A 27,213-nucleotide genomic window follows, 5' to 3' on the forward strand; every position below is an offset into this window, starting at 1 on the left:
GTTTATCTGTATAATTCCAAATATAATTTATTCCTGTGGTGGCAAGCTAAATTTTCATCAGCCATACAGTCTTCAGTGTCACATAAACTTTATTTGTATATATTAAAATAATGTGAGTACTAAAACTAGGGTTGGTCTATTTTTTTTTTTTTTTTTTTTTTTGGTGTGGAAAGAATCATGAATTTAAATAAAAAGATGAGAAGTTGGGGTGGTAGACAAACTCAAAAAATTGTCAGAAGTGTGTCAAACAACTGTTTATTTATGTTTTGCGAACAACAACATTTTTTTAGACTGACATGCAAATATTTGAGTGTGTGTGATACACTATTTAATCACAATACACTATTTAATCACAATACACTTTTTAATCACAAAACACTTAAAGTAAATTTAATGTATAGGCTATTTCCCCTATATAATTATGTTTTACTTACCGTATTTTCCACACTATAAGGTGCACCGGATTATAAGGCGCACCTTCATTGAATGGCCTATTTTAGAACTGTTTTCACCGGATGATAAAGTTAATAGAATGAAAGATACTGCAGTCAAACGTTTGACTGGGTTTGCGTTATGCATCCACTAGATGGAGCTGTGCTAAAGGGAATGTCAACATTTTGACAGAGTGCCTTGATCCATATATAAAGCACTCCGGATTATAAAGCGTTTTTTGAGAAAATTAAAGGCTTTTAACTGCACCTTATAGTGCGGAAAATACGGTACACATACTATCACGTAACTTGTTAATTATTTATATTCAGCGTTTAATTATCTTCATGCAGTGCATTATTACTACAATTACCACTGAACAATTACTTCTGAAAATCACAAAATTTTTCATTTCATTCTTTGTTTTAAATCTAAAGAAAACTTAGTAGCAGAATAATCAGAACAATCAGAACCAAAACAACAACAATAGCAAAAAAAGTTATTATGGGTACATCGTGCCCGAAGACATGAATGGTTCTCCTCAGAACCAGCACTGGTCTCTCATGGATTAAGTGCTCGTTTTCTCCATACTGGTCTGTAGATAGACGTAGATTTACATTATCTAATGCAAAAATGCAAAAGAATGTGATATCATATGCCTACATTTATTTTATAATTGTAACTATTAATAACAGTGTCAGATTGTAAAAGTGAAAATTTCACTGAATAATGAAGAATGTAAGGCTTGGAATACTTACCTCTCAGGCAATGATATAAAGTCCAGTTCTGAAAGGGAAATTAATACATCAATATATCTGTATTTACAGCAATAAAACACACATTTAACATTTCACTTTGGACCCTTTTCATGATTCCAGGTTTCTCTGAAGCGGAAGTTGGATGGATGAGTAAACGTCTACTGAGACTACAGGAAATATTATTTTTGCATTCATGATTGCTGCAATAGCATTTCCTTCATGACTTTCCAAAAAAATAAAAAATAAAAATAATAATATTAATAATAATAATAATAATATATATATATATATATTACAGCAGACAGAAGAGAAAAAAGGTGACAAATTCACATTAACTTCCTCAGCCACTGTATTAGAAAAACCCACACTGTTAAAAATATTCCCTAAAATATACGGCAAAAAAACGGCAGCTGTGGTTGCCAGAATTATACCGTAAAAAATACAGTTACACTGTTGTAGGTTTAACGGTTTTACTTTATATTTACAGTTTAATACCATAATTTGACTGATATAATATTAATATACGAACTTATTGAAGCACTGAAATCTGTTTTGTACCTTTGTATTACACTGGTAACCACCAAAAGCAGGTGGTGATGATAGAGTCACGTGGTTAAACAAAGCCCATCACAAGCAGCTTTTAAATAATAAGATACATAGAAGGTGCACGGTGTCATTCACACAAGCACTAAACACCATCATGGTGAGACTCATTAAACTGAAATATGCAATAAACATTAATTTAACAACATTTTATGTAACATACAAACCTAATAAACATAACAGATGAGAAAAAATTAAGAAACATAGTTATTTCAAAGAAAAAACATCAAATTCAAACAAAATTTGAAATGCAACGCAGAGAATTCTGGGAACGTAAGTTTAGGGTTTTTCCCTGGAAAGTTTACAGGAAATTACCGTTAACCAGTAAACAGGTTTGTACTTTAGCATTTTCACAGTTTTTTACCGTTAAAATCACAGTCATTTTTTACAGTGCACATTTAATTTTTTTTTACTTTTCTTTTTGTTAATAACTGTGGAAACACATCAGTTTATGTAAAGGGCATTGTGATCAACCTACCTTTAATTCTGAGTCCCTTGCAATTGTATTGATTGCATTCGTATTCTTCTGACATCCAGCCAGTAATCCATTGTCATCGAACAGACAGTCCACTGCAGATATGTACTCGCTCGCTATAACATTGTTGCTGTCTAGTATAAGTTTCTCTGGGTCAAAAGTGTGATGGAGCACCACCATGATGACTGGCACTGATATGTGAAAACTGGAAGCTGTAAGGCAATTATAAGTGGATTGTTAACTGGATCATAAAAAACTAATTTGGTTACAAAGTTTAATTACATATGTTTTATCATTAGCCTAATCTAGCTTTCCACAATTGTAAGTGACCTTTTAGTTGATTGATGTGCTTCACTGCAGCGTCGATGTCAGTTCCAGCACGAGAAATAATGGGGCAGAAAAACAGTAAGAAATGACATTGCTGAAGGGAAGAGACCTCCTTAAAGCCTTTCCTGTTAAGAGATTTCTTGAAGTCATATGCAGCACGATCCATTGTCTGTCCTGAATCCAAAATTAGGGGGAAAAAAAACATAAAATGGTTGAAGAATGGTTAAAATGGATACTACATATTGCATTAAGAATACAAACTTAAAACATTGTTTTATTAGACACATTCTTCAAATAGTGCCTTACAAAACAAACTATATGTTTAATAAAAAATAAATAAAAAACATCTGTTTAAACTGCAAAATACTGTAAAGGGCTGTATCTAAAAAGGCAGAAAATCTTCAAATCCTACAAGTCCCTTCAAGTTTGTCACATCATGCCTATTCATATTTTTCTTGCCTTTATCGGATCCAGTTCTGAAGTTTTGAATCAGTTATCTACCTTTGTTATGTTTCACCCATTTCAACTGAAAAGACATCGCAAGAAGACTCCGCTTTCGCTCGAAAAAGATCCCTCAGCTGTTTCTTTGAAACAGGCCTCCTTATTGTAAATGCTGGCTCGGCTTTTAGATAGACGCAGTCGAAAGATTGTTGCAGCGTAGGCTTTAATTGCAAAAAACCATGACGCCCAGAGTCGGGACCAGGCAGTGTTGGGGAGTAACTAGTTACATGTAACGGCGTTACATAATTTAATTACAAAATTATTGTAACTGTAATTAGTTACAGTTACTAAGAAAAAATGAGTAATTAAATTACAGTTACTTATGAAATTTTTTACGATTACAAAGGGGATTACATTTGAATATTTACACACATCCACATACAGATTTAACTGATTTCTTTCCCAAATTGCACTGACTATTCTGAGACATACGCCCTAATAATTTCCGGGATGCGGAAATACAGTCTGGTTCGTAGAATCCAGTCATAAAAACGAAATGCCTAACGCGGACGGAATATGCCACATTTTGGATGACTAAATCAAAAGTAGGTCAGTACACTTGAATCAAAACATGACATGGACTAGTGTCTGTCAATATTAAGCCCCAAAAATGCAATATATGACTTGCACATTCTGCGTGTCTGTGGAAATCAGGCGCGGACTGGACACCGGGAGAACCGGGACAATTCCCGGTGGCCTGGCAGCCGATTTTGCCCCACTATTTAATATCATTATTGTATAATTGCCTGCCGAATGTACTAAAGCGATCATTTGCAAATCCGCCATTTGATAATTGAATCTCTAATAAGTCATGAATTGTTAGTCGTAACTCGCGCGCTCTCCGCGCCTCCGCCAAACGGTTTGGATCAGACTCAGAGTAATCAATGTGAGAGAGAGAGAGAGAGAGAGAGAGAGGGAGGGAGAAGGAGGGAGAGGGAGAGAGAATAGAGTGGACTGCTGGAGCAGAGAAGCAGAACTCCTGTTCAGGGTTTCAGGTCAGTTTCATCTGTAAAGATGCTTTTTTGTCTTTGCTTTTTTATTTATTTAATCAAGCAGCAGCACGTTGCTCATCAGTCATCACTCAAAATACTATATAAATTATAAATTATATAACTATTGTTTAACTGTGATAACCAAAAATTTAAAATTATTTTACAAATGTATTTATTTAAAAATAATAAATACAAATCCATTTGCAAAAAAAAAAAACAAGGTTATTTTACTTTTATATAGGCTAATAAAAGCATGGTAATTTTTTGTAAGGGAAAAACATGACTCGTGTACAGTATTAGGATTTTTCTATAAAGATATTGTAGTATTGTAGAGTATTGTATTGTAAAGTATAGTTTTGTTCAATCTTGAGTATTAAAGTCATGAGAGAGATGGATAACAGGGCAAAATAAAGAGACTGAAGAGAAAAATGGAAGTGAAGGTGCAGTTCAGGAGAGAACTTTTAATTATTGTGCATGTCCCCAAATTAAAGATTTAAACCTTTTTTATGTCAGGTCCATACAAAAAATAGTTTTGTCCATGAATTTGTTTGTATGAGTTTGAATTTTCCAGTCTGAATTTTTTTCCCAGTCCGCCCCTCCTGTAAATTAATGGCAAAGACATGGTTTCATTTACTACACATAGGCCTACTGAAGCTCGCAGTGTTTTCAACCTCTGCTGCCTCAATATAGGAGTACACGAGCACATAAACATAATTTCTAGAACTGCTCTGTGTCACTTCATGTGCATTTTACTTATTTTGAGAAAACTATCATCATATACAGAGACAGCAGTTTCAAAAAAACACCAATGTTTCAGGAGTTTATTACACAGAATACGTCACATGCTTATTAGATAACTGTATTTAAGTTGATGTATATGCTTTTATTTATTATTCTTTAATTTTCACAAATTTAGAAAAGTAATCAAAAAGTACTCAAAAGTAATTAGTTACATTACTTTAATAAAGTAATTGAAAAAGTTACACTACTATTACATTTTAAACAGGGTAACTTGTAATCTGTAACCTATTACATTTCCAAAGTAACCTTCCCAACACTGGGACCAGGGCACCAATCGCTTTCACTTTTGTAAACGCTGCCTCGGCTTTTAGATAGACGCAGTCGAAAGCGAAAACATTTTTTCAAAGCTGATTGCAGCGTCGAGCCCAGGGCACCTAAATCGCTTTCACTTTTGCTTTTGAAATTCGTCACGTTCTGATTAGGGAGGGGAGAGAGGGGAAGGGAGGGGCTCCTCCTCGGCGGTGGTCCGATCGTTGTATGACATCAAAGTACCGCAAAAGGATCCTTGTACTTTAGAATCGCTCTCGCGCTGCTTCAAGGCGAGCACACATGTCTTCGCTTTGTCATCTTGCTTAAGCGCCGCGTAGTGCTTTCACTTCATCTTGTCCTAATATTTAGATTTTCTGATGTAAGTGAAGTACTGATGTGTGATCACACCGGTTTTAGCCTTATTCTAGGCTCTGGGATAATGCACTAACAATCCCATAAAAATACGAAAAAAAAAAAAATATTTTTAGTATCTGAAATATATTTCATTTAGCCAACTCTAAAACACTGTCGATAAACTATTTCCGCACATTTTTAGCCTAACCTATTTTACAGATTCAACGTAGGTAACAAACACCCCTAATTTGCTATTTCACTCTACGCTCTGTGATAATGCACTTAAAAACTAATAAACACATGCAGAAATTACAGGGTAACGTTAACAGACATTTTTTCAGTAAATAATGGAAATGAATGGAGTCTGGACACACGTAACACGCATAGGCTACTCACCGTAAGTTTTTCTTCAGAGGCTTTAAGTGCTGCGGTTTGGTCGTTCAAATCAAGAGTCACTGTGAAACACTTTCCCTTTCATCTAATAAAAGCTCAACCTTCTTTCACTTTCATTTAACGCTATATGCGCAAACCTCTAAAACTATGACAACACATCAGGTATGGGTACGTGATAGCAATAAATAATGTGAAATAATCTGGAACAGTATATTGATTTATTAACAGGTTGTGAATTTTTACTCAATAGAGACATTCATATCTATTTACATACTTGAGAAGGCAATAATTCAAGATGCAGAGTGATTTACGGAAATGAATTATAGAAAACAACCATGATTGATATGTTAGCTGTTTAAGCGAGAAGTGGTTTTAGCTGGATATACGAATCTTCCAGAGGGAGGGATATTTGAAAAGCATCAAAATACACGAAGGGCATAAATATGTTTCTTGCTGAGTTTAACTTCAAAAGGCTGAGATTGTTGTATTGGAGGCCCCCTAGTGGGCCTTCATGATATTCCGGACTTTATTAAAAAGGAATTACAAATTGTATTTGCGGATTTATAAAATCGGACCCGTGCAGCTCTCTGATGTAAAATGAAAACTAATTTAACGCTTTTTAAATTGCAAGATTAAAATGAAAATGTATTACAGAAATTATTAGATATGTATAACATGTTCAAGCAAAAACTGTGGCAAAATTATCATTTAAATGCAATTTTTCTTAAATGCATTACACTCACAGTCAAGACACTTACGATTGCATTTTCATTCAATGTCCCGCAATGAATGTAGCAAAATTCAATGTGCACATTGTTAACAACAAGTTAATTAAGTTAATTAACTTTTAACAAGTTAACAAGTTAATTAAATTAATTAAAGTTAATTAAATTAATTAAATTAATTAAATTAATTAAATTAATTAAAGTTAACAAGTTAATTAAGAGACTTGCGTTTTAGACACCATATTGCCTTTTTTAGCTCTATTTCTACAACAGAAAATAATTCCAAACACAGCCACCAAAGCACAGTTTTGCGTCTCTGAGCAACGTGACAGTGTTTCGTTTCTGAATGAATCAAACGTTTAAATGATTCGGTTCAATCGCAATGACTCACTTATTAACAGTGACTTGCTGACACATACTGGCCATTTTAATTTCACATTTAAAGTAGGCTATCTTTTGATTTTTTTAAATAATTAATTTCTTATCATTTCAAATGAGTATTCAACATTTTATGTCTTGTATATCAAAACATTATTCATGCATTTGTAACTGCAGGTTAAATGCATTCTTGTCCAGCACTACACAGTGTGATACATCTAAATGCCACTTCCAATGAATATTCTGCATTTCCTCTGCATTAAAAGATGAGTTTGTTGATACTGATTTCCTTGGCAACAGCCCAAATGTATTATTATTCTAAATAACTGATTCCTTTAATTAAAAACAACTACAACCCGAATTCCGGAAAAGTTGGGACGTTTTTTAAATTTTAATAAAATGAAAACTAAAAGACTTTCAAATCACATGAGCCAATATTTTATTCACAATAGAACATAGATAACATAGCAAATGTTTAAACTGAGAAAGTTTACAATTTTATGCACAAAATGAGCTCATTTCAATTTTGATTTCTGCTACAGGTCTCAAAATAGTTGGGACGGGGCATGTTTACCATGGTGTAGCATCTCCTTTTCTTTTCAAAACAGTTTGAAGACGTCTGGGCATTGAGGCTATGAGTTGCTGGAGTTTTGCTGTTGGAATTTGGTCCCATTCTTGCCTTATATAGATTTCCAGCTGCTGAAGAGTTCGTGGTCATCTTTGACGTATTTTTCGTTTAATGATGTGCCAAATGTTCTCTATAGGTGAAAGATCTGGACTGCAGGCAGGCCAGGTTAGCACCCGGACTCTTCTACGACGAAGCCATGCTGTTGTTATAGCTGCAGTATGTGGTTTTGCATTGTCCTGCTGAAATAAACAAGGCCTTCCCTGAAATAGACGTTGTTTGGAGGGAAGCATATGTTGCTCTAAAACCTTTATATACCTTTCAGCATTCACAGAGCCTTCCAAAACATGCAAGCTGCCCATACCGTATGCACTTATGCACCCCCATACCATCAGAGATGCTGGCTTTTGAACTGAACGCTGATAACATGCTGGAAGGTCTCCCTCCTCTTTAGCCCGGAGGACACGGCGTCCGTGATTTCCAACAAGAATGTCAAATTTGGACTCGTCTGACCATAAAACACTATTCCACTTTGAAATAGTCCATTTTAAATGAGCCTTGGCCCACAGGACACGACGGCGCTTCTGGACCATGTTCACATATGGCTTCCTTTTTGCATGATAGAGCTTTAGTTGGCATCTGCTGATGGCACGGCGGATTGTGTTTACCGTAGGGCTGGGCGATATACAAAAAAAAATGATATCTCGATATGGTCAAATTTTTTACGATATTCGATATATATCTCGATATGTTTGCATTTAAATAATAAAAAATAAAACATGATTTTCTTTTGCCCATTAAAAAAAACAAAAAACATTTAGATTAAACAGCTAATTTAAGCAGTTAAAAAATCTAGACCAAGAGATCACTTACTGCTTTTTATTAATGAATACATGTAGGCCTATATGTAACTGAAGCAGTGCAAATTAAGTAACAGTTACAGAAAGTGCATTCTGTCAACTTTTTAGTGCATGCAATTCACAATTTAAACTATGCAACTGGGATAAGTATTTTATTTTAATTTTTTAACAAGTTTTTAAGCTAAGAACACAAGTCTGTCAACTGTCTGTGGTTTTAAGAGAAGCTCTGTGGCATGAAACTATGTTCCTACTGACACTAAAAACCCTCTTAGATGGGGAGCTAGTTGCTGAAGCACATAGCTATTTCTTATATATAAATATATATCAATGAATACCAAAGACTTTTGCATTCTCTCTGTCTATATTATGGAAACTGGTAAACATATCAGTGAAATTCCCCAATAGTAATTCCAAATGGCCATAGCCTATGTTTCTCTATTCAAACATCAGCGGTCGATTAAGTGCATTTATTTTGCGATCACAAATGCAAACAATACAGTTGAGATCTCACGACAGAACACAGACCGGCTGAACGACGCTTTCATTAGATTGCTCAATTCCAGCTTGTTAGTGTTTTCAGATTATCGTCGGCGGCTCTTCCGCAATGAGGAGTGAGCACGTGCGCATGGTTGCCAGATTGCTTAAAATAAGCAAACACCGGGCAGAAAATGTATCCTTGTAACAGTGGAGCTCTGATTGGGAGATTTAAACTCTTGTTATCTGGCAACCGCTATCATTACAGCTCTCGTAGTAGAGGGGCGTAGAGCAGTCAGCAGTTACAGGTTCCTTTTTTGGACATTCGGCGCATTCTTTTGGGAAAGTATGCTTGAATTTGAAATTTTCGATATTCCCGATATATTCAAATTGTACATCGTCGTCAAAATTATTCCGATAGTATCGCTAATATTCGATATATCGCCCAGCCCTAGTTTACCGACAGTGGTTTCTGAAAGTATTCCTGGGCCCATTTAGTAATGTCATTGACACAATCATGCCGATGAGTGATGCAGTGTCGTCTGAGAGCCCGAAGACCAAGGGCATCCAATAAAGGTCTCCGGCCTTGTCCCTTACACACAGAGATTTCTCCAGTTTCTCTGAATCTTTTGATGATGTTATGCACTGTAGATGATGAGATTTGAAAAGCCTTTGCAATTTGACGTTGAGGAACATTGTTTTTAAAGTTTTCCACAATTTTTTTACGTAGTCTTTCACAGATTGGAGAGCCTCTGCCCATCTTTACTTCTGAGAGACTCTGCTTCTCTAAGACAAAGCTTTTATAGCTAATCATGTTACAGACCTGATATCAATTAACTTAATTAATCACTAGATGTTCTCCCAGCTGAATCTTTTCAAAAATGCTTGCTTTTTTAGCCATTTGTTGCCCCCGTGCCAACTTTTTTGAGACCTGTAGCAGGCATTAAATTTTAAATGAGCTAATTAAGTGGATAAAAGTGTAAAATTTCTCAGTTTAAACATTTGCTATGTTATCTATGTTCTATTGTGAATAAAATATTGGCTCATGTGATTTGAAATTCCTTTAGTTTTCATTTTATTAAAATTTAAAAAACGTCCCAACTTTTCCGGAATTCGGGTTGTAGTTTGAGATTAATAGACCTATCCCAGGGGTGTCAAACTCAGTTCCTGGAGGGCCGTAGCCCTGCAGAGTTTAGTTCTAACCCTGCTCCAGCACACATATCATGTAGTTTTCAAATAAACCTAAATGATTAGATTAGCTGGATTAGGTGTGTTCACCTAATCCAGTGTGTTCCCTCCAGGAACTGAGTTTGACAACCTTGTCCTGTCCCATTTTTGACTCCCTCCCACTGTTAAAATGTAACTAAGTAATTTTTACTCTGAGTAAATTTTAAATGAGCTACTTTTTACTTTTACTTGAGTAGATTTTTAGACTGGTACTTTTACTTGTACTTAAGTAAAATTTCATTAATGTAATGGTACTTTTACTTGAGTAGAATATTTTTGTACTCTTTCCACCTCTGCTGAACTGTTATATATATGTATGTATATATTCATGGAAAAGATGGCATTCTTTGTGTGATTTTGATTTAATATATGAAATTATATAAATATGTGAATTTTCTGCCCCTATATCTTCAATTTTGTGATCATTCTAAATGCATTTTAGGAGACTGAATCACACAGTGAAAGAACGCACTATAAATGCGCGCGCACATCATTAAAACAAAAATAGCACACTCCTCACCACTGTCTTTTTGGCTAATTTGTGCAAAACCTCTTGCTAAAATGTCAAAGCTTCATTTTAACCACCAATGCAACGATGCAATTATTTAGCTTACCTCTACATTCTTGCGAAGGGTTGATGTCTTGTCGAGATTTTATAAGCTGCTAGTTTGGTTTTAGGCAAGTACATCTTACACTGCATAATAGAGCATACATATGGCCAGGGGTTCAATTTCCTTCGAGTTCAACTTCAGAATATGACGGGGTTTCGTTTTCAGCGGTGTCTGCACCACTAACGCCTGTTTTGTCCGTCTGCATCTTTCTTTTGATTTTAGCGCCAGTTTGCCCTCCTGCTCATTATTTACTGCCGTAGTTTCCAGGGAGCGATTTATTTTTTTTAATTTTTATTACTCAGTAATTAATGTGTTTTAAAATGTAGCGAAGTACAATACTTCAATCAAAATATACTTAAGTAAAAGTAAAATTACAAATTTAAAAAATTACTTTAAAAAGTATTAGTACACAAAAAAGCTACTCAATTACAGTAACGCGAGTAAATGTAATTCGTTACTTTCCACCTCTGGTAAATATATACTTTATGTAGTTGAGTAGTATGTAGCATATTTTGTAGTAGATCTTTTGTAACATATTAGATACATCACAAATTATAACAATAAATATATATTGTACTTGCTATTAATTAGAAATATGTACATACCGAGGTGAATACTTTGTTTTGTATTAAATCTTCTGTAATCTATATGATATGAATATTCTTTTACTAGTTGTGTATATTTACATTTGATACATTGTATGATATAACAAATAAGATTTTTTCATGAGTTAATATAAAAATACTTTTCATTGTCACCTATTTCATTGTGTCTGTCAAATTATTTTCAGGGACATTTTATTTAAATAATTTAATTATACAAAATATAAAATTTTACATTACAATAAAAAAAAAAGTAAAAACACATTTAATGATGGTAGGTATTAAAGGTATGCACTGCAACTAACTGAAGGTAAAAAAAAAAATAATAATAAAAACACTGACTGTAACACTACTATTGTAATAATCACAGTCATTCTTAAAAATCTAATATACTAATATACATTCACTGCTCAAGAAACATTGGTCCCTGATAATAAACCATAAAACAGCAATTATGCCAGATCTGATTAATTCTTCCTGACAAGGTGAGTGGTACAACAGAATCCCAGATGTGTATTTCCTTGACCCTTCTAATCACCCTTTCCACCAGAAGTCTGAGGCGTGCAGTGGCCTGTTTTTTCACAGTCCTGTTTGCTGAACTGCTTGGCACATTTGAAAGATGGAATGATCTGTCTAGCACCAACACTGGAGAGCATATCTTCAATAGTGAACCCCTTGTCAGCCATAACCACATCTCCACTGCACCACACAGAGCTACGCCTACCTACCAGACCTTTGAATGTGGTAGTGCACTTATAACTTCAGAGTGGAGTTTCAGTGATGTAGGGCTTTCACAGCAGATTTCTGTACAGTCCAGGATGACATGCAGGTTTGGATTGAACAAACGATAATTCTCTGGCATGGAGGAGCTTATTTGTTGCTTGGACATCTTGGGTACTGGATCCAGGTAATGGTCCTGCTCAGCATGGTCACGCTTACCCAGAAAATGTCAGCGATAACTTGATTGACTGAAACAAATATATATTTAATTATAAGACAGAACCATTGTTTTTACTAAATCATTAATTCAACAACTAGTGTTAGACTCATACAGGTATGTTATAATTAGACCAAGATTTCAATCTAATAGCTTGAAAGAATTCGCTTTACCCAGACATAAAGTGACCATGGTTTTATTATAGGTAAAGTCAGAGCCATAGAGAGAGAGAGTTGCGACAACGGAAGTTCGAAATGTTTGGTTGTCACGTGATTCATGTATACTTCAGATAGTTCCAAGAAGTGCGTTGGCGGCCATTCAAACTGATAAGAGTAGAGTGACAAAACTGCGATTTCTGGTAATAAGGAGTCAATAAATGCATTTATTTTATATATTTATACAACACACCGACATATGTATGTAGCATGAATGTGTAGTTATAGCGATGTTGTTTTTAAAATATCAAACCAGGTAATTTTTGAGGATTAGTGTTCAATTAACTTACCGTTATTTTAAAAACTTATTTCAGGCTAACGTTAAGTTATAAACACGGGTTGCGGTTGCCTTTTTACGTTTCATATTGTTCTTTTTTTCACTGATCTCATGTTAACTAATGTCATATTGATGACTTTCAGATAATACAGAGACAGGCTGGTGACAGTTGATTTTCAGCTTGCACTGCACTATACTGTTAGCAGCAGTAATAAGCATTTTAAGTAAATGTAAAATGAAGCTTATTGTTTACAATTCTTACAATTATATATATTAATATAATTATGTACTTATTCATATACACAATATATTCAGGCATACTCGTATACAAACATGTACACTGCCATTCAAAAGTAATGATGCTGAAAATTCAGCTTGGCATCACATGAGTATATTACATTTTAAAATAGAAAACAGTTATTTTAAATTGTAATTATATATTACGAGATGACTTTTTCTTTGTATTTTTATTGAAATAAATGCAATTAACTATTTACAGCAATTCATGAATACATTTTTAATAAATTTAATAGCATTCCAAGCATTTTGTATGTGTCCTTTCTTTCATGTTGTCCTTGCATAGTCTCCACCATGGTTTGCTGTGCTGCATGGGGATGCTCCACTCATCAGAGGTGTGCAGATGTATGGCTTCCCCGCTGACATGGAGAGGAGAAAATAATGGTTGGCTCAAGTCAACAGGAGCAATTTAAATATAAATAAAAACTACAACAACAAATTTTTTTTTAGGTAATTATACTTAAATTTATTTAAACCCAGGGAGCTGAGACATTGCAGGGAGTCATCAGTGTTACCTATAACTGCATTTAATATGTGGGTAGACAAAAAAAAAAAAAAAAAAGTTTTGTGTGGAAACTAAACTCAAGTCACTCTGCAGGGACATTTTGAGGAAAACCAATTTGTCATGACCAAAAAATTAAAGAGCAGGTGCTATTCCGACAACCTGTTGGTCAAAAAGAGGAGTGCCGCTGCTCCACGATGCACCCCTAGACCTGTAAACATACAGCAAATCGCTGCTGATTACAGCTATATTATTTCAGGTGATACATATATAGTAAGTACAAACTCGTACTAGTTGAAGTAATATTTCTAATTTTGAAGTAATGTGATATTTTCAATATTTAAAATGAGTAATTCCATGTATTCTGCCTCTATCAGTTTCAAAGTTTGTGGAAAAAATGAATGAGGACACTTAGAGAAGGGAAAGTGACAGTGAAGAAATAGAGGACATGGCTAGAGAGGAGAGACAGGGACAGCTGACACTACTCAGTCAGCCAGCAGCAAGTCAGCATTCCAATGAACCATCAGCCAGTTACCTGGGTCTATTAAAAAAATTTAAGAGACAAGAAAAAAAAATATCAAACAATGCAAAGGCAGCACTAAGAAAAATAAAGAATGAAAATGCAGCTTTAAAAAAAAGAAAAGAAAAAAAAGGTCCCCTCAGCACTCCTGACCTGCATCCTCACTGATGCTCCATCACAGTCCAGTGGCACCACTAATCCTCCACCTACCAGCACCCACAGAATGTTACAGCATGTTACTTTTATACACTAACAAGTTTAAGTATATAATACAGTAGTATTATATAATATAGACAGGTTATATAATATAGACAGGTAATAGTCATTGAATCACAATGAATAAAAACACTCCACCCATGCTTTTGCAAACTCAATTCACTCTAAATTTACATAAATAGGGTGCATTTTATTATTAAGGAACTTAATTATTTAATACGTGTAATAAGGAACAAACTTTATAACCTCATTTTATCACACGTCATTTTTATCATTATGTTGTCACACGCGGTCAAACGTTAATATTGAACTAATAGGCTATGCAACGTTAGCTAACTTTCCCCACCCAGCCAAAAAAAAAAAAAAAAAAATTAGACTCCTTTTCTCTAATTCCAAACACGATGGATGAAACTGAATTAAGAGAACAGATTTTACAATTAATAGGGTATTCGTTACTAACTTTATTCAGCTAACGTTACAATCCTTGCCTAATCTGTTAGTTACCTGATAACATCCCTTAAATCTACTCATTTAATGAGTTATAATCTACTAGAAGGTTTTAACTTACAGTTCATTGTTATTAAGAAGTACTAATAATTTACAATCGTATTATTTATACGTCTTACCTTTTAAAAGTGCGTCGCAAACTGTTTGTTCTGCTGCATCTCTACGGCGCAGCATCGGTTTGCTGCTACTTCCGGGAACTATTGAGAGGCTCCACGAGCCGCCATTGCTGTAAAAAAAGCGTTCCATTGGAGTCAATGGAGTTGTCGCAACTCTTTCTCTATATGGCTCTGGGTAAAGTGTAGTAACATGTTTTTTTTAGTGTAATGATTAACGTACCATTTGTATAACCACAGTTTTACTACAAACACCATGGTTAAACTATGGTTAGTGTAGCAAAACCATGGTTAATCTGTGGATATCATGATTTAACTATATCGACCATTTGTTTTTTGTTTTGTTTTGTTTTTTGATAGTAAAACCATGGTTATTTTTCATAAGGGTAACTTTACTACTTGTCCAAAATAAAAGCTCGCTATTTGCAATATGGCTAACTAACTTTCTAAACGTGCACACAAGACTCTCGAAAAGCATGTTCTCTTCCCTATATAACTTAATTAGTGTAACATTTGAATAAAACTGTTAAAATATAAAATATCAGACGCTGCTTACCTCTTTTTTTTTTTTTTTTTTTTTTTTTTTTTTTTTTTTCAAACTTTATTATGAACAATGCACAGGACAATAGGTACAGAGAACACTACAAATACTGTGAAACCTGCACAACAAAAAAAAGAAATGTACAGACCAGAGGATAATAACATATTAATTTATAGAAGGGGAAAATTAAAATATATTCAGTTCCTTCAGGAGATGAAATGTTCTTGTAGCCTTCATATTTTGCATGTTTTCTATTGTTTTGTAATATGTTTTAAAGTCCAGATGAAATACATTAAAGCTAGGTTGTGAATTAGACCATTTACATTTGTGAATATGGTATTTTCCGAAGATAATAAACAGTTGAATAACAAAAATTAAATTTTTGGACAAACCACATAAATAAAAGTATAACATGACATCAAAAATATTGATTCTGACGTTTACATTCAATTTTGTGATTATAAATTCTTCCAAATCAGACCAAAATTTTTTTGTGTACATACAGTGATAAAATAAATGAAAAATAGTCTCCCTATTTGATTGGCAAAAGACACAATACTCTTCTATGTTTATTTTAAATCTTCTTAGCGTATCTTTAACAGGATAAATTTGATGTAAAATTTTAAATGAAACTTCTTTTATTTTATTATTAATACAATATTTATAAATAGTAGTGTTTGCCTTTTCCCAATTTAAATCACCCATGGTTGAATACCAAAAAAACTTTGCAGCAGGTGGAACAGAGCATGAAATTTGATTTCTAATATATTTATTGGTGTATTCTTTCTTTGTAATGTCTGTATCTCCAATAAAAATTCTATTAAATTCAGCACTAATATCTGTAAATGATATGTGTTTTAGAATTTGAAGTGAACCTGTAGGGATTGCATCAAATACAACTGCGTATTCTTTTGGTGTCACTGGGAAGTTAAAGTTCTGAAGAAATTCTGAATATGACATGAGCAAACCATCTTTGTTCAATAACTGTCCTACCAACAGAATTCCTCTATCAAACCATGGCTGACAAAACAGAGACTTCTTTTTATAAAGAATTTCTTTATTATTCCAAATAAAGTATCTATGTGGACTAAAGTTGTGTTTATATATCAATATCCAAGATAGAAGGGCTTGTTTGTGGAAGTCAGCTAATTTCAAGGGAATTTTATCAATAGAAAAATTACATTTCAGTAGAAAATGTATGCCACCAAGAGTATTGAACAGATATGATGGAAAAGCATTCCAGATGCTGTCAGGGCTTTTCAAGAATTCTATAATCCATTTAATTTTAAAAGTATTATTTATAGTATGAAAATCCAGCACTTCCAGACCACCTTCGTCTCTACATCCTGTGATAACATCTTTTTTTAGATAATGGGTTTTTTTCCTCCAGATATAATCATACAGTATTTTATCCAATTCTTTAATTGTATTTTTTGGGATATCCAGTGATAAGGCAACATATACAGAGCGTGATATACCTTCTGCCTTTGATATTAAGACCCTGCCAAATAGAGATAAATCTCTCATTAACCATGAATTTAATTTAAATTGTATTTTTTTAACAATTGGATCAAAATTTAATTTATGACGTTCCTCTTTATTTTTACAAATTACAATTCCAAGATAAGTCACTTTTTCATTAATTGGTATTCCATCAAAACTGGCCAGATTGCAATTTTTCAGGGGGAAGAAAACTGATTTATTAATGTTCATTACCAACCCTGATACATCACTAAATTTTTTGATACTACTTACTGCAGTCCCAATTTGGTTTCGGTCACTTTAAAAGATGGCTGTGTCATCTGCAAGTTGGCATATTTTAAACTTTTTACCAACAGCATTAATTCCTGAAAAGGGAGACATTTTTATGTGTGTAGCCATTGTTTGAGCAACTAAGAGAAATAAAAATGGAGACACCGGGCAGCCCTGTCTAATACCACGTGATATACTAAATCTTTCTGATGTTCCCATTTTCAGTTTAACAGAACTAGAACATCCATTATATAAGGTTTGAATTGCCTTATGAAAATAGTTACCAAAACCAAAAAAGGAAATAGATTTTAATATAAAGTTATGCTCGATGGTATCAAAAGCTTTATAAAAGTCAATGAATAGTATAAAGCTATCATTCGGAAGGAGGTCACTGTAATCTATCATGTCTAAAATTAAACGTATGTTATTGCTTATGTGTCTTTTGGGCATAAAGCCAGATTGTTCTTCATCTATAATTTGATTCAAGCTATGTTTAAGTCTTTTTGCAAAAATTAAAGCAAATAACTTTGCATCATTGTTAAGTAAACTAATGGGTCTCCAGTTTTCAATGTGTAATTTATTCTTATTTGGTTTAGGAATTAAAGTAATCACGCCCTGTTTCATAGTCGGAGGAAGTTCACCTTTTTTAATGGCTTCTTCAAACACAGACAGCAGGAAAGGAGAGAGTTTATCATTAAATACTTTATAAAATTCTCCCGTTAAGCCATCATTCCCGGGTGTTTTATTGTCTTTTAAAAGTTTAACACATTCCACCAGTTCAGGTAAGGAAATTCTTCCATCACAAATATCTCTAAATTCTTCATTTATTTTCTTAGCATTTGTGGAGATGTTATTTAAAAAAGAATCTATGCCAGAACCTGTGGAAGCGGATGAGTATAAATCCTTATAAAAGCTAGCAACATGTTTTGAGATTACTTTATGATTATTGGTAATACTTCCATTGACTGATAAATTACTTATTGTATTATATTCAGCATTTCTCCTTTCTAATCCAAAAAAGTACTCTGTATTTTTCTCTCCTTTTTCAATCCATTTACATCTGGATCTAACAAAGGCACCTTTAGTTTTTTCTATGTATATGTCGTCTAATTTACTTTGTAATAAAATCAAATTTTCTTTCTCATGTTCATTAAGATTACCGCTAGATTTTATTTGTAAATTTAATATTGCTTTAATGACTTGTGATTCATTTTCTCTTTTGTGCTTCGCTAAATACTTCCCTTTTTTAATAGCCATCTTGCGAATTTCAAATTTTGTTAGTTCCCAATTTTGTCCATAGTTACCGGAATTACAGGCTTGTTTCCAAAATTTTTCAATGATCCTACTTATTTCTAGTTTAAAATCTAAGTTGTTAAGTAATGAATTGTTAAGTTTCCAGTAACTGGAAGTATTATTCTGAGAAAAACAATTGTTCAAGTAAATTTTAATAAGTATAAGTTTATGGTCAGTTAGTATGGCTGGTTCTATCATCACATCTTTGACCTTATCTTCAAGGTCATTGGAGATGAGCCAAAAATCTATGCGTGACTGCAAAGACAGACTTCTATTGCTCCACGTATACATTCTCTGTGATTTGTTCCTTTCACGCCAAATATCCATAAGTCCTAGATGCAAACATGTATTTCTAAGTTCACAATTTATGTTTGCAGGTTTTGGAGGCCATCTATCCAAGTTATCATCAAAAACTGTATTAAAATCACCTCCCCATAAAACCTTAGCTTCTGAAAATTTTAAATTAAGTTGACAAATTCTTGCCTCCACATTTTTAAAGAGAGTCTGATTTCTAATTTTGTCATTGGTGGCATAAATATTAACCATTATAAATTGTTTCTGCTCCAATTCACATACTAAAATAATTAATCTTCCTGAAATGTCTTTTTCACTATGTAGAATTTGCCCCTTAAAGTTTCCTTTTAAAATAGCCACGCCTGCTGATCGATTATCTCCATTCGAAAACCATATTTCACTCCCCCATTGGTTCTTCCAAAAAGATTCATCTGCTGCACATGCATGAGTTTCTTGAGTAAAATAAAAGTCTGCATTTTTAGCTCTGCAGTACAAAAAAAAAGCTTTCCTTCTAAGTAAATCTCTTAAACCTCTGGCATTGACAGAACAAACATAAAGAGACATCAAGAAAAAAGACAAAAGTACTAGTTTAACTTTAGTGTTTTCTATAGGCAACAAGTTTCTTGCATAACTAGATTGAAACTTTTACATAAACCATCCACTTTTCACATTTGGGTTAAATAGACATATTACACTTTGGAATTATTTGTCAAACTCTAAAGTCCCTGTAAAGCTTTTCTTTATCACGATAAAACATAAAGCTGAAAAACTTTACAAACAAAATGTAAACATTTTCAAAACGAACTACCTGTTATAGAGTACATCTAAGTCGGACGTATTTCTCTGCCATCGATGAACGCTCTTGCCCCGCTGAAATAAGCGGCTTTGCCTTCTTTTCTAGCTTGGTCCACCGCGGGCCACAATCGACTCCTTGCTTCCTTGTCTGCGGCTGTGAGATCCTCCTTGAAGTGTAAGCCTCGAGTTTGCAGAAAGGGACTCTGCCTGGCGTGTTTCCAAATGAGATCCCTCGCCGTTCTTGAAGTAAATCTGATGATGATCGGCCGTGGATTCCCCCGCTGATCCTCCGCGGCTCTGAGTCGGCCAAGTCGGTGTACGATGTCCACCGCCGCCGTCACTTCATTCCTCTGCTCCTCTGGGACCGAGGAGCGTCTCGCTGCAGCTTGCGGTGGACATCCAACCCCGCCCACATCCAAGTGTGACGTCAGACGCCACGCCTATGCCATACGTAAAAATACGTCATCGGGTGATGCCAGGTGACAACTCATGTGTTGTGCGCATGTGCAAAAATGGCGGAAGTATGTTTTTTTTTTTTTTTTTTTTTTTTTTATTAACATTTTGTCAAAGTACAATTTTAAGACGTAAACAAAATTGAATCAATTTTATCGGAAGTATATTGTTTCGGGGATCAAATTAAATAATGTTATCTTTCGTTTTACTAATACAGGTTAAATAACTTGTATTAAATAAATTTAAATAGTACAAATTAAACCTAGGCCACATCTCTAATGTATGGAAGTAAATTCATCCAAACAGCCGGTAAAACGCCTGCATTGGTTGATTATACTTAGGTAAATTAATATAATATTTATACCTTCCGCTGTTCGATTATGTAAATGACAAATTCACATATTTTATGATCGATTGTAACATACCTTAGACAATATGAAAGTTAAGTAGACAATTTTGTTTAAGGCATTTTTATTTATCTAATTCTCTAAAAATATGTTTCACTTATAAGGTAGGAATGTTAGTGATCATATCACTATTTTAAGGATAAATATGGGTGTTATGCAATAACTGGAATCCTCCCCTCTTTGCTTTTTTTTAAATGTGTTTATTTTTCAAATTTCTTTCATTTTAAATAAAAAAAAAATGTTGCTGAAATTGGCAAATTTATATACTTCATTTGGTTTTAAGTATTTTTGTTTTCCTTTTAATTATATACAAGAACAATTATGATCTACACACTAATATTTTTTATAGCATGGAAAAAAAAAATGTATCACCTCGCAAAAAAGAGCAACTACATTTGCATGATAGGATTGACGGTTCTCTATATAGACTAAGCTACACATACATAGGCTTAAGTCATTGGTTGCTTTGATAGATTATGTAAGTAACATGGCATTGACTTTTGGGCCTTTTTCCATCAACACAAATATATATAAAAATGTGTCCAAGTCCTACGGATGCATAAAGATCAATAAAAAGACATCCCTTGGGTATTGTTATATTTATTTCACAAAACAATAATATTCAACAATGTAGAGTAAATAAATTATTATAAATTAAATAACTCCCAGAAACATTTTATTGACTTTCAGCCCCTGTTCATCAACACATTTTAATAAGAACGTTTCCATATCCTCGCGATTGTCAAAGACAAACACACAGGCATCCCTTGCTTTCTCAGTCTCTCTTTTCAGGTAGTCTTTGATTATATTAGACTGTTTTTCTTCGTCCATCTGGAGAAATTCAGGCTCTGTCACCTCTCCATGGAACAGCTCACAGTGGCTCTGAACCCAGCACCATGCTACACCAATGTCCCTTATGAACTTCCTCTTCAGTTCCTCTTCGATCTTCTGTTGAAAGTAAAAAATAAACTGTGTTTGTGGGGTAAATCTAAAATTACTATAATTATTTTCACAAAAAAAAAAAATGTTTTTACCTCATCACTGTCATCTTGACCCATCACAGTTTCCGTACTAGCTGGCTGTTTGGTGATGGTGGACTCTGACAACCTAAAGACAGACTCAAAGGTTAGGTAAATGGACCATTTGTAGAGCATCTTTTTAGTATTTCCAACCACTCAAAGCATTCAACACATTTCTAAACATTCAACATTGTGGCCTCTCCAAAGTTTTGCTACTGCAGTGCCTAACATTCTAGGAGGAAACATTTAGTGTGTCTGGGTAGTTTGAATGCAGAAGAATCAATTTCATTTCATTAACCAGTTGTGTGTACCTTGGATGGGACATGTTTTGCAAGAGCAAACTACACCACCACCTTCGGAGCTGAGGGATGTCATCCTAACAGATAAAACCCAAAATAAAAAACTGAGAATGCATTTGAAAAAACTTCTGGAAAAAATAAATAAATAAAAAAGGAAAACCTTCCAAAAGAAAATTTGAGGTCATCACCTGGCTAAAGTCAAATGTCCAGTCCAGGGCCATATAGAGTGCATACTGAAACAGACAACAAATACCATTGAGAAAATTCAAATATTGAAATTAACTGACACCAATTTACTGTAACGTACAGATAACACTAGACCGTATTCATCTAAATACTGCATGTAAACTAAACTAAACTTCTGCCATCCCCATAACTGCTCAGAATCTGTAATTCACTGCTTACCATCAGCATGAACAGACCACAATCCAGTCCCTCTCTCTGGGTTGGAATATTCTATCAAATATTTAAATGTATAATTATTTTTTTTTTTTATACATAAAACTACAGAACAAGGACTGAAAAAAAAAACTGATGATTGCATTCTCGTACCTTGGTTATAATGATCTTCCACGGGCCATTCATTTTAAGATGAAGTAACCTGTAGAAAAAAAAATTAACAAAAGTGTAGAGTGTACACAGCAAGTTACAAAACACACATAGATAAATAACAACAATATTCTCATCACTTTAGTGGTTCCCAAGAAACTACAGTTCATCTTGTTGTTCTTTGAGATTCACATACATATTTAGATTATACAACATACATATACATGCATATATGATTTAAAAACACAAAAACCAATCATTATCTAAAGACATGCTCTCACCATACCTCCATGGTCCACTGCATGACTTATGTGGTTCTCTAGAAGGTGAAGTGTAAAAGATAACTTCTCTTCAGTGGTGAAACTGCAGCAGGGACATTCAAACCCCCCCATCACGGCAGAACTGTTCTGGATCAGGTTTGGACTGCAGAGGTGTAGGATCCTGTAAAACATGATAAATATTATGTGTATATAGAAGGATACAAAGATTTGCCACGAACAGAGACATAGTAAGACATAGTGAATTGTGTGGTTGCTCAAACAAGTTATTGTGCAAGAGTTGTCAGTGTATATCATTAAATATATTCCATGTGTTTTGCATGGGGCCAGGGGAGTACATGTATGTGAGAGAGGTGAAGTGTGAGTGTGTGTGTCTGTGTGAGAGAGATCAGTATTATGTGTCAGGGATATAAAAAAAAAAACATGAAGGATGAATCAATGCACATACATTTTATCAGGATACAGTTAGGAGCATTATAGACATTATGAAAGTAAACACAGCAGTGTTGGTAGCCTTATAACGTGCCTGTGTGCTATCGTTTCACTTCATGTCTAACAAAATATTCATTGATAATTTAATGTGTACATTTTACCATTTTAACTATTAACGTTAAGCAGAGACATACAGTGAGTGTGACAAACACTTTTGGGCTAAAAACCGAATTTTTCATTACTTACAGCCATGGCAGATAACTTCTTCCTCTTCTGGGCAACTGGCAAATACAGATAACAACAACTTCTTCTTCTTTCTGGCGATCGCAAAACAATATTTCCTTCTTTTACCGATTAAAAACATCACAAACTTCTTCAGTTCAGTCTTCTCGACGCTTCTTCCTGTTTGAAATTTAATGAGAACGTGACGTAGACGGATATAGGCGCGGTTTATGATGGCACATCCGGGTGGGCAGGGTTGGATATGTGACGTCTTTGGATGTGGGCGGGGTATCTGACGTCACGCTTGGATGTGGGCGGGGTTGGATGTCCACCGCAGGCTGCAGCGAGCCCTACTTGCTGGGACCACGGCTCTGCAGATCTCCTTCACTCTCTCTTTCACCTTTTCCGAGGAGGTTTCAGCCACCCCATGAAGTCGCAGGCACCACCTACGACTGTATCGTTCCTGGTCGTTCATCCGCTGTTCCAGTTCTGCAGCTTTTTTCTTCATTTCCATATTTTCTATTTTCAGACTTTCATTTTCTTTTTTCAGACCCATAACATCAGAATGAATGGAGTTTAAACTTTCGCAGATGCTCTCAATTTCTTTGGAGTTGTTCTTTATCATTATTTCCAGGTGGTCTGCTCGGTTATTGATTTTTTCTGAAAGAATCTGTATAATGTTGTTCTGGACTTCCATTTAGCTTGGCTCTGAAGCCGCGGCTTGGTCAACATTCTTTGTTTTTTTCGGTGCAGGGGTCTTACTTGGTGTACTAGGAGAAGATTCACATCTTCCTCCAACTTTACAGGCGTATGAATGAGTTTCCTCAATTTTTCGCTTTTCTTTAGCGTGGTCCACTTCCATCCCTTCCAGCGCAGACATCTGCTTTTTGATCGACATTTTGCTAGCAGACCTTTTGCAAGCTAACTTTTCAGAATTTTTCGACGACAGCGATAAAGTTCTGTTTTGTATGTTCAAATCGTCTTTCTCGGTTCTTGTAACGAATCCATAAATTATTCAGTTTAGAAATGGGGGGGGGGGGGGTATGCACTACATACAAATTTTTGCAAGAAAACACGTTGCCGTACCTCCACTCAAGAAAACGCCTTATCACTACGCCATCTTGGCCCGCCCTCCACTTATGTAGGCTACTCAAGCTGCCGTTGGTAGGTCATGTCGACGCTGCTTACCTCCTTTTGCCATCAATCAACCATGATATACCACTTCCTGTGAACGGCGTGCGTGTGACGTCACATGGGGCGGGGCAACGCTATATTCCACCTGAGTCCATTTAGTCTGATGACTTTTTGTCTGAGTCCGTTTCGTCTGATGACTTTTTGTCCGAGCCCGTTTCGTCTGATGACTTTTTGTCCGAGCCCGTTTTGTCTGATGACTTTTTGCCTGAGTCCGTTTCATCTGATGACTTTTTGTCTGAGTCCGTTTGGTCTGATATACCTAACGTTAATTGTATGAGACCTGACACCTGACGTCGTTTTTCCTGAGACCTGAAGCTTTTCAGTCAGAGGCGAGATGCCGTTTGGTCCGATTACTGAAGCCTTTTAGTCTGAGGCATGACGCCTTTTCATTTGATGACTGAGGTCTGAGGATGTCCTAAAATGTACACCGTAGCCAGCGCAGACCTACGGCACCAGTCTATTTGCCTAATCTTCCCGGTGTTAACTGGTTACTGTGTTATCTGGTGACCAACTTCCTGGTTCAGGTCTCTGCTGCAGATGTGCTGGAACGACGGCAGCAGATTCGGCGATTCTGAAAGCACAAACTGACGCGATATTAAGTGTTTAATTATGGAAAGCCAAGTGGTCCATAAAACGCGTGCTTTTCAACGCCGTACTAATTTTAAAACTCCGTTTTCATAACGCCGCCAGGCATTAAATAAGCGCTGTTACGCGATAAGTTAACGCCAGACGCCACCACGCATTAAAATAGCGCCACACGCCGACAGACGTTAAGTTAACGCGACAGGCCACTTAAGATGCAGATATATTTACTCATCTACATGGACACACCTCTCATGGCTACAAGGACTCTACGGCAAGTCAGAGCGTCCAGTTTGCAAGAGCGCAAAGATGGCAAGGATAGCCCTTACAATTATACATATAGCTTTTGTCTCATAAAGTTATCACCCCAGGCACGAATGAGTGCAAATTTGGAAATGATTTTTATTTCAACAGTTAAATTAATAAGAAAGTAATATTATTATTTTTTTTATTATATTATATTTTGAGTAGGCTATCATTTCAATTTAATAAATAGTTGGCGATAGTTTCACAAAAATAGAAATTTTGTTTATTTACATTTACTCAACCCAATGATTCAGATGCAGCTTCTGTAACAAAAGTATAGCATGTGTAATTTTAAATTAAATATTAATATTTAAAGCTACATTTTGTTTGCTTTTTCACATTTAACACAATTAGGCTCTAAAATATCTTCTGAGGGTACTTTTTCTTCGTTTTTAAAAACATAATAACATATGATAAACTGAAATCATACTCAAAAGTAGATACCTGATTTATTTAACAATAAAGCAATTACAAATATAGATATAGGGAATATAGTTATCGAATGACACAAATTAGTCCAAATTTGGAAATTATTACAACGGTTAAATAAATAAGAAAATGTATGGCAAGTCCTGACCTTTTGGATGTATTTAATTATAAATACCTTTGTAATCTATAATAACAGTACATTTATTCATTCTTGAATATTAATATAGGTACCTGTAATTTTGGCCAAATTATATATACTTTGTTTGTGAATTGGCACATGCTATAATGTAAGCATCATTAATGACCCCTTTGTGTTTAATTAAAAAATAAAAATAAAATAAAAAAATTGATTAGTGAAATGAAAGAATGATTTAATAAAAAATGAGATTGATTATTAATTGTCTCTCATTGGCCTGATTAGCTTTGCCCTCAAAACCTTTCTTATTTAGTGGTACAGTATTGCATGATTTGTACATAATACACTTTGCATAAACGTTTGCAATTAGTTTTTTAAAAGGTAACGTTACAGTATCAAGGCCTCTATGCTTACATTTCTTTTATATATATATATATTTTTTTTAGGAACATAAATAGATTAATAGGGCAATATTTGAATTTTTTTTTTTTACCTTTTTGATCCCATTTTCCATCTCATTTTTATTAAATTAGTAAAATACAATCCAGAAGAATAAGATACCAGTCAAATGAAATCAGCATCAACATTTCAGCTTTGCAAGGCACAGAACTCTGCTGTTGCATTAAGGATTATACAAACTTTTTGAGAAGACTTAGAGGTGGCGTTAATGTATTTCATAAGAACGATGTAATGAAATTAATGTTTAAAATATAAAGTTTTTAAAATGGAAATATTAAACTATTTAAATGACTCATTTATACTTTCAAATGAAACTGAAACCGACAGTAGGTGGCAGCATGTCACTGCCTTATCAATGAATCATTTATTTAATCGATTCCTTCATTCATTTAAGAACAAAGCAAATGACTCTCTTTATGAATTGGTGATGGATAAATCATTGACTCGCTAGATTTTTATTCAAAAATACAGATTCATTCAAAAACATTGTTCAGAAACAGCTGTGTGTTTGTTTGGAGATGCACCGCGATTAGCTGTGACTTTGTTTGAATTTGTTTTTAAGAAATAGAGCAAATTAAGTGTTCCTGAAATTTAAGCCCATATGTTCAGGGGCGCCTGCAGGATTTCTTCCGAGGGAGCCCTCTCTACACTGTTTGTTATGATGAATGACAATACTGCAGTCTGCTTTCACGATCTGAGGTGAACCAATAAACATTTACTGCCTTCATTCAATCCCCATACTCCGTCTCTTTAATCTTATTTACTATGCTAACAGCATTATTATTGTTTTTTTCAGATTTGCCTT

At 34.5% G+C, this 27,213-nt stretch overlaps 1 protein-coding gene and 1 long non-coding RNA gene across 5 annotated transcripts in view; one reads left to right on the forward strand and one right to left on the reverse strand.

Annotated features, from left to right (window-relative positions):
• The window catches only part of LOC132139523 (uncharacterized), a 318,882-nt gene that overhangs the window by 252,103 nt on the left and 39,566 nt on the right, over nt 1–27,213 (forward strand). The window lies entirely within an intron of this gene.
• Nucleotides 731–27,213, reverse strand: part of LOC132139520 (uncharacterized) — a 74,102-nt gene continuing 47,619 nt past the window's right edge. Inside the window, exons 1-5 of one of the 4 annotated variants that reach the window (XM_059547925.1) lie at nt 5,886–5,978; nt 2,596–2,766; nt 2,269–2,477; nt 1,188–1,215; nt 731–1,024 (exon numbers count right to left, since the gene is read on the reverse strand). In XM_059547925.1, the coding sequence (XP_059403908.1) occupies nt 861–1,024; nt 1,188–1,215; nt 2,269–2,477; nt 2,596–2,758 (564 nt within the window). In that variant the 5' untranslated portion in view covers nt 2,759–2,766; nt 5,886–5,978 and the 3' untranslated portion in view covers nt 731–860. Of the gene's footprint in view, nt 1,025–1,187; nt 1,216–2,268; nt 2,478–2,595; nt 2,767–3,093; nt 3,291–5,885; nt 5,979–27,213 lie in introns of those variants that run through there. The other 3 variants (XM_059547924.1, XM_059547927.1, XM_059547926.1) reach the window with 3 other exon arrangements.

Source organism: Carassius carassius, chromosome 4 (genome assembly GCF_963082965.1).
Source record: "Carassius carassius chromosome 4, fCarCar2.1, whole genome shotgun sequence".
Taxonomy (NCBI): Eukaryota; Metazoa; Chordata; class Actinopteri; order Cypriniformes; family Cyprinidae; genus Carassius; species Carassius carassius.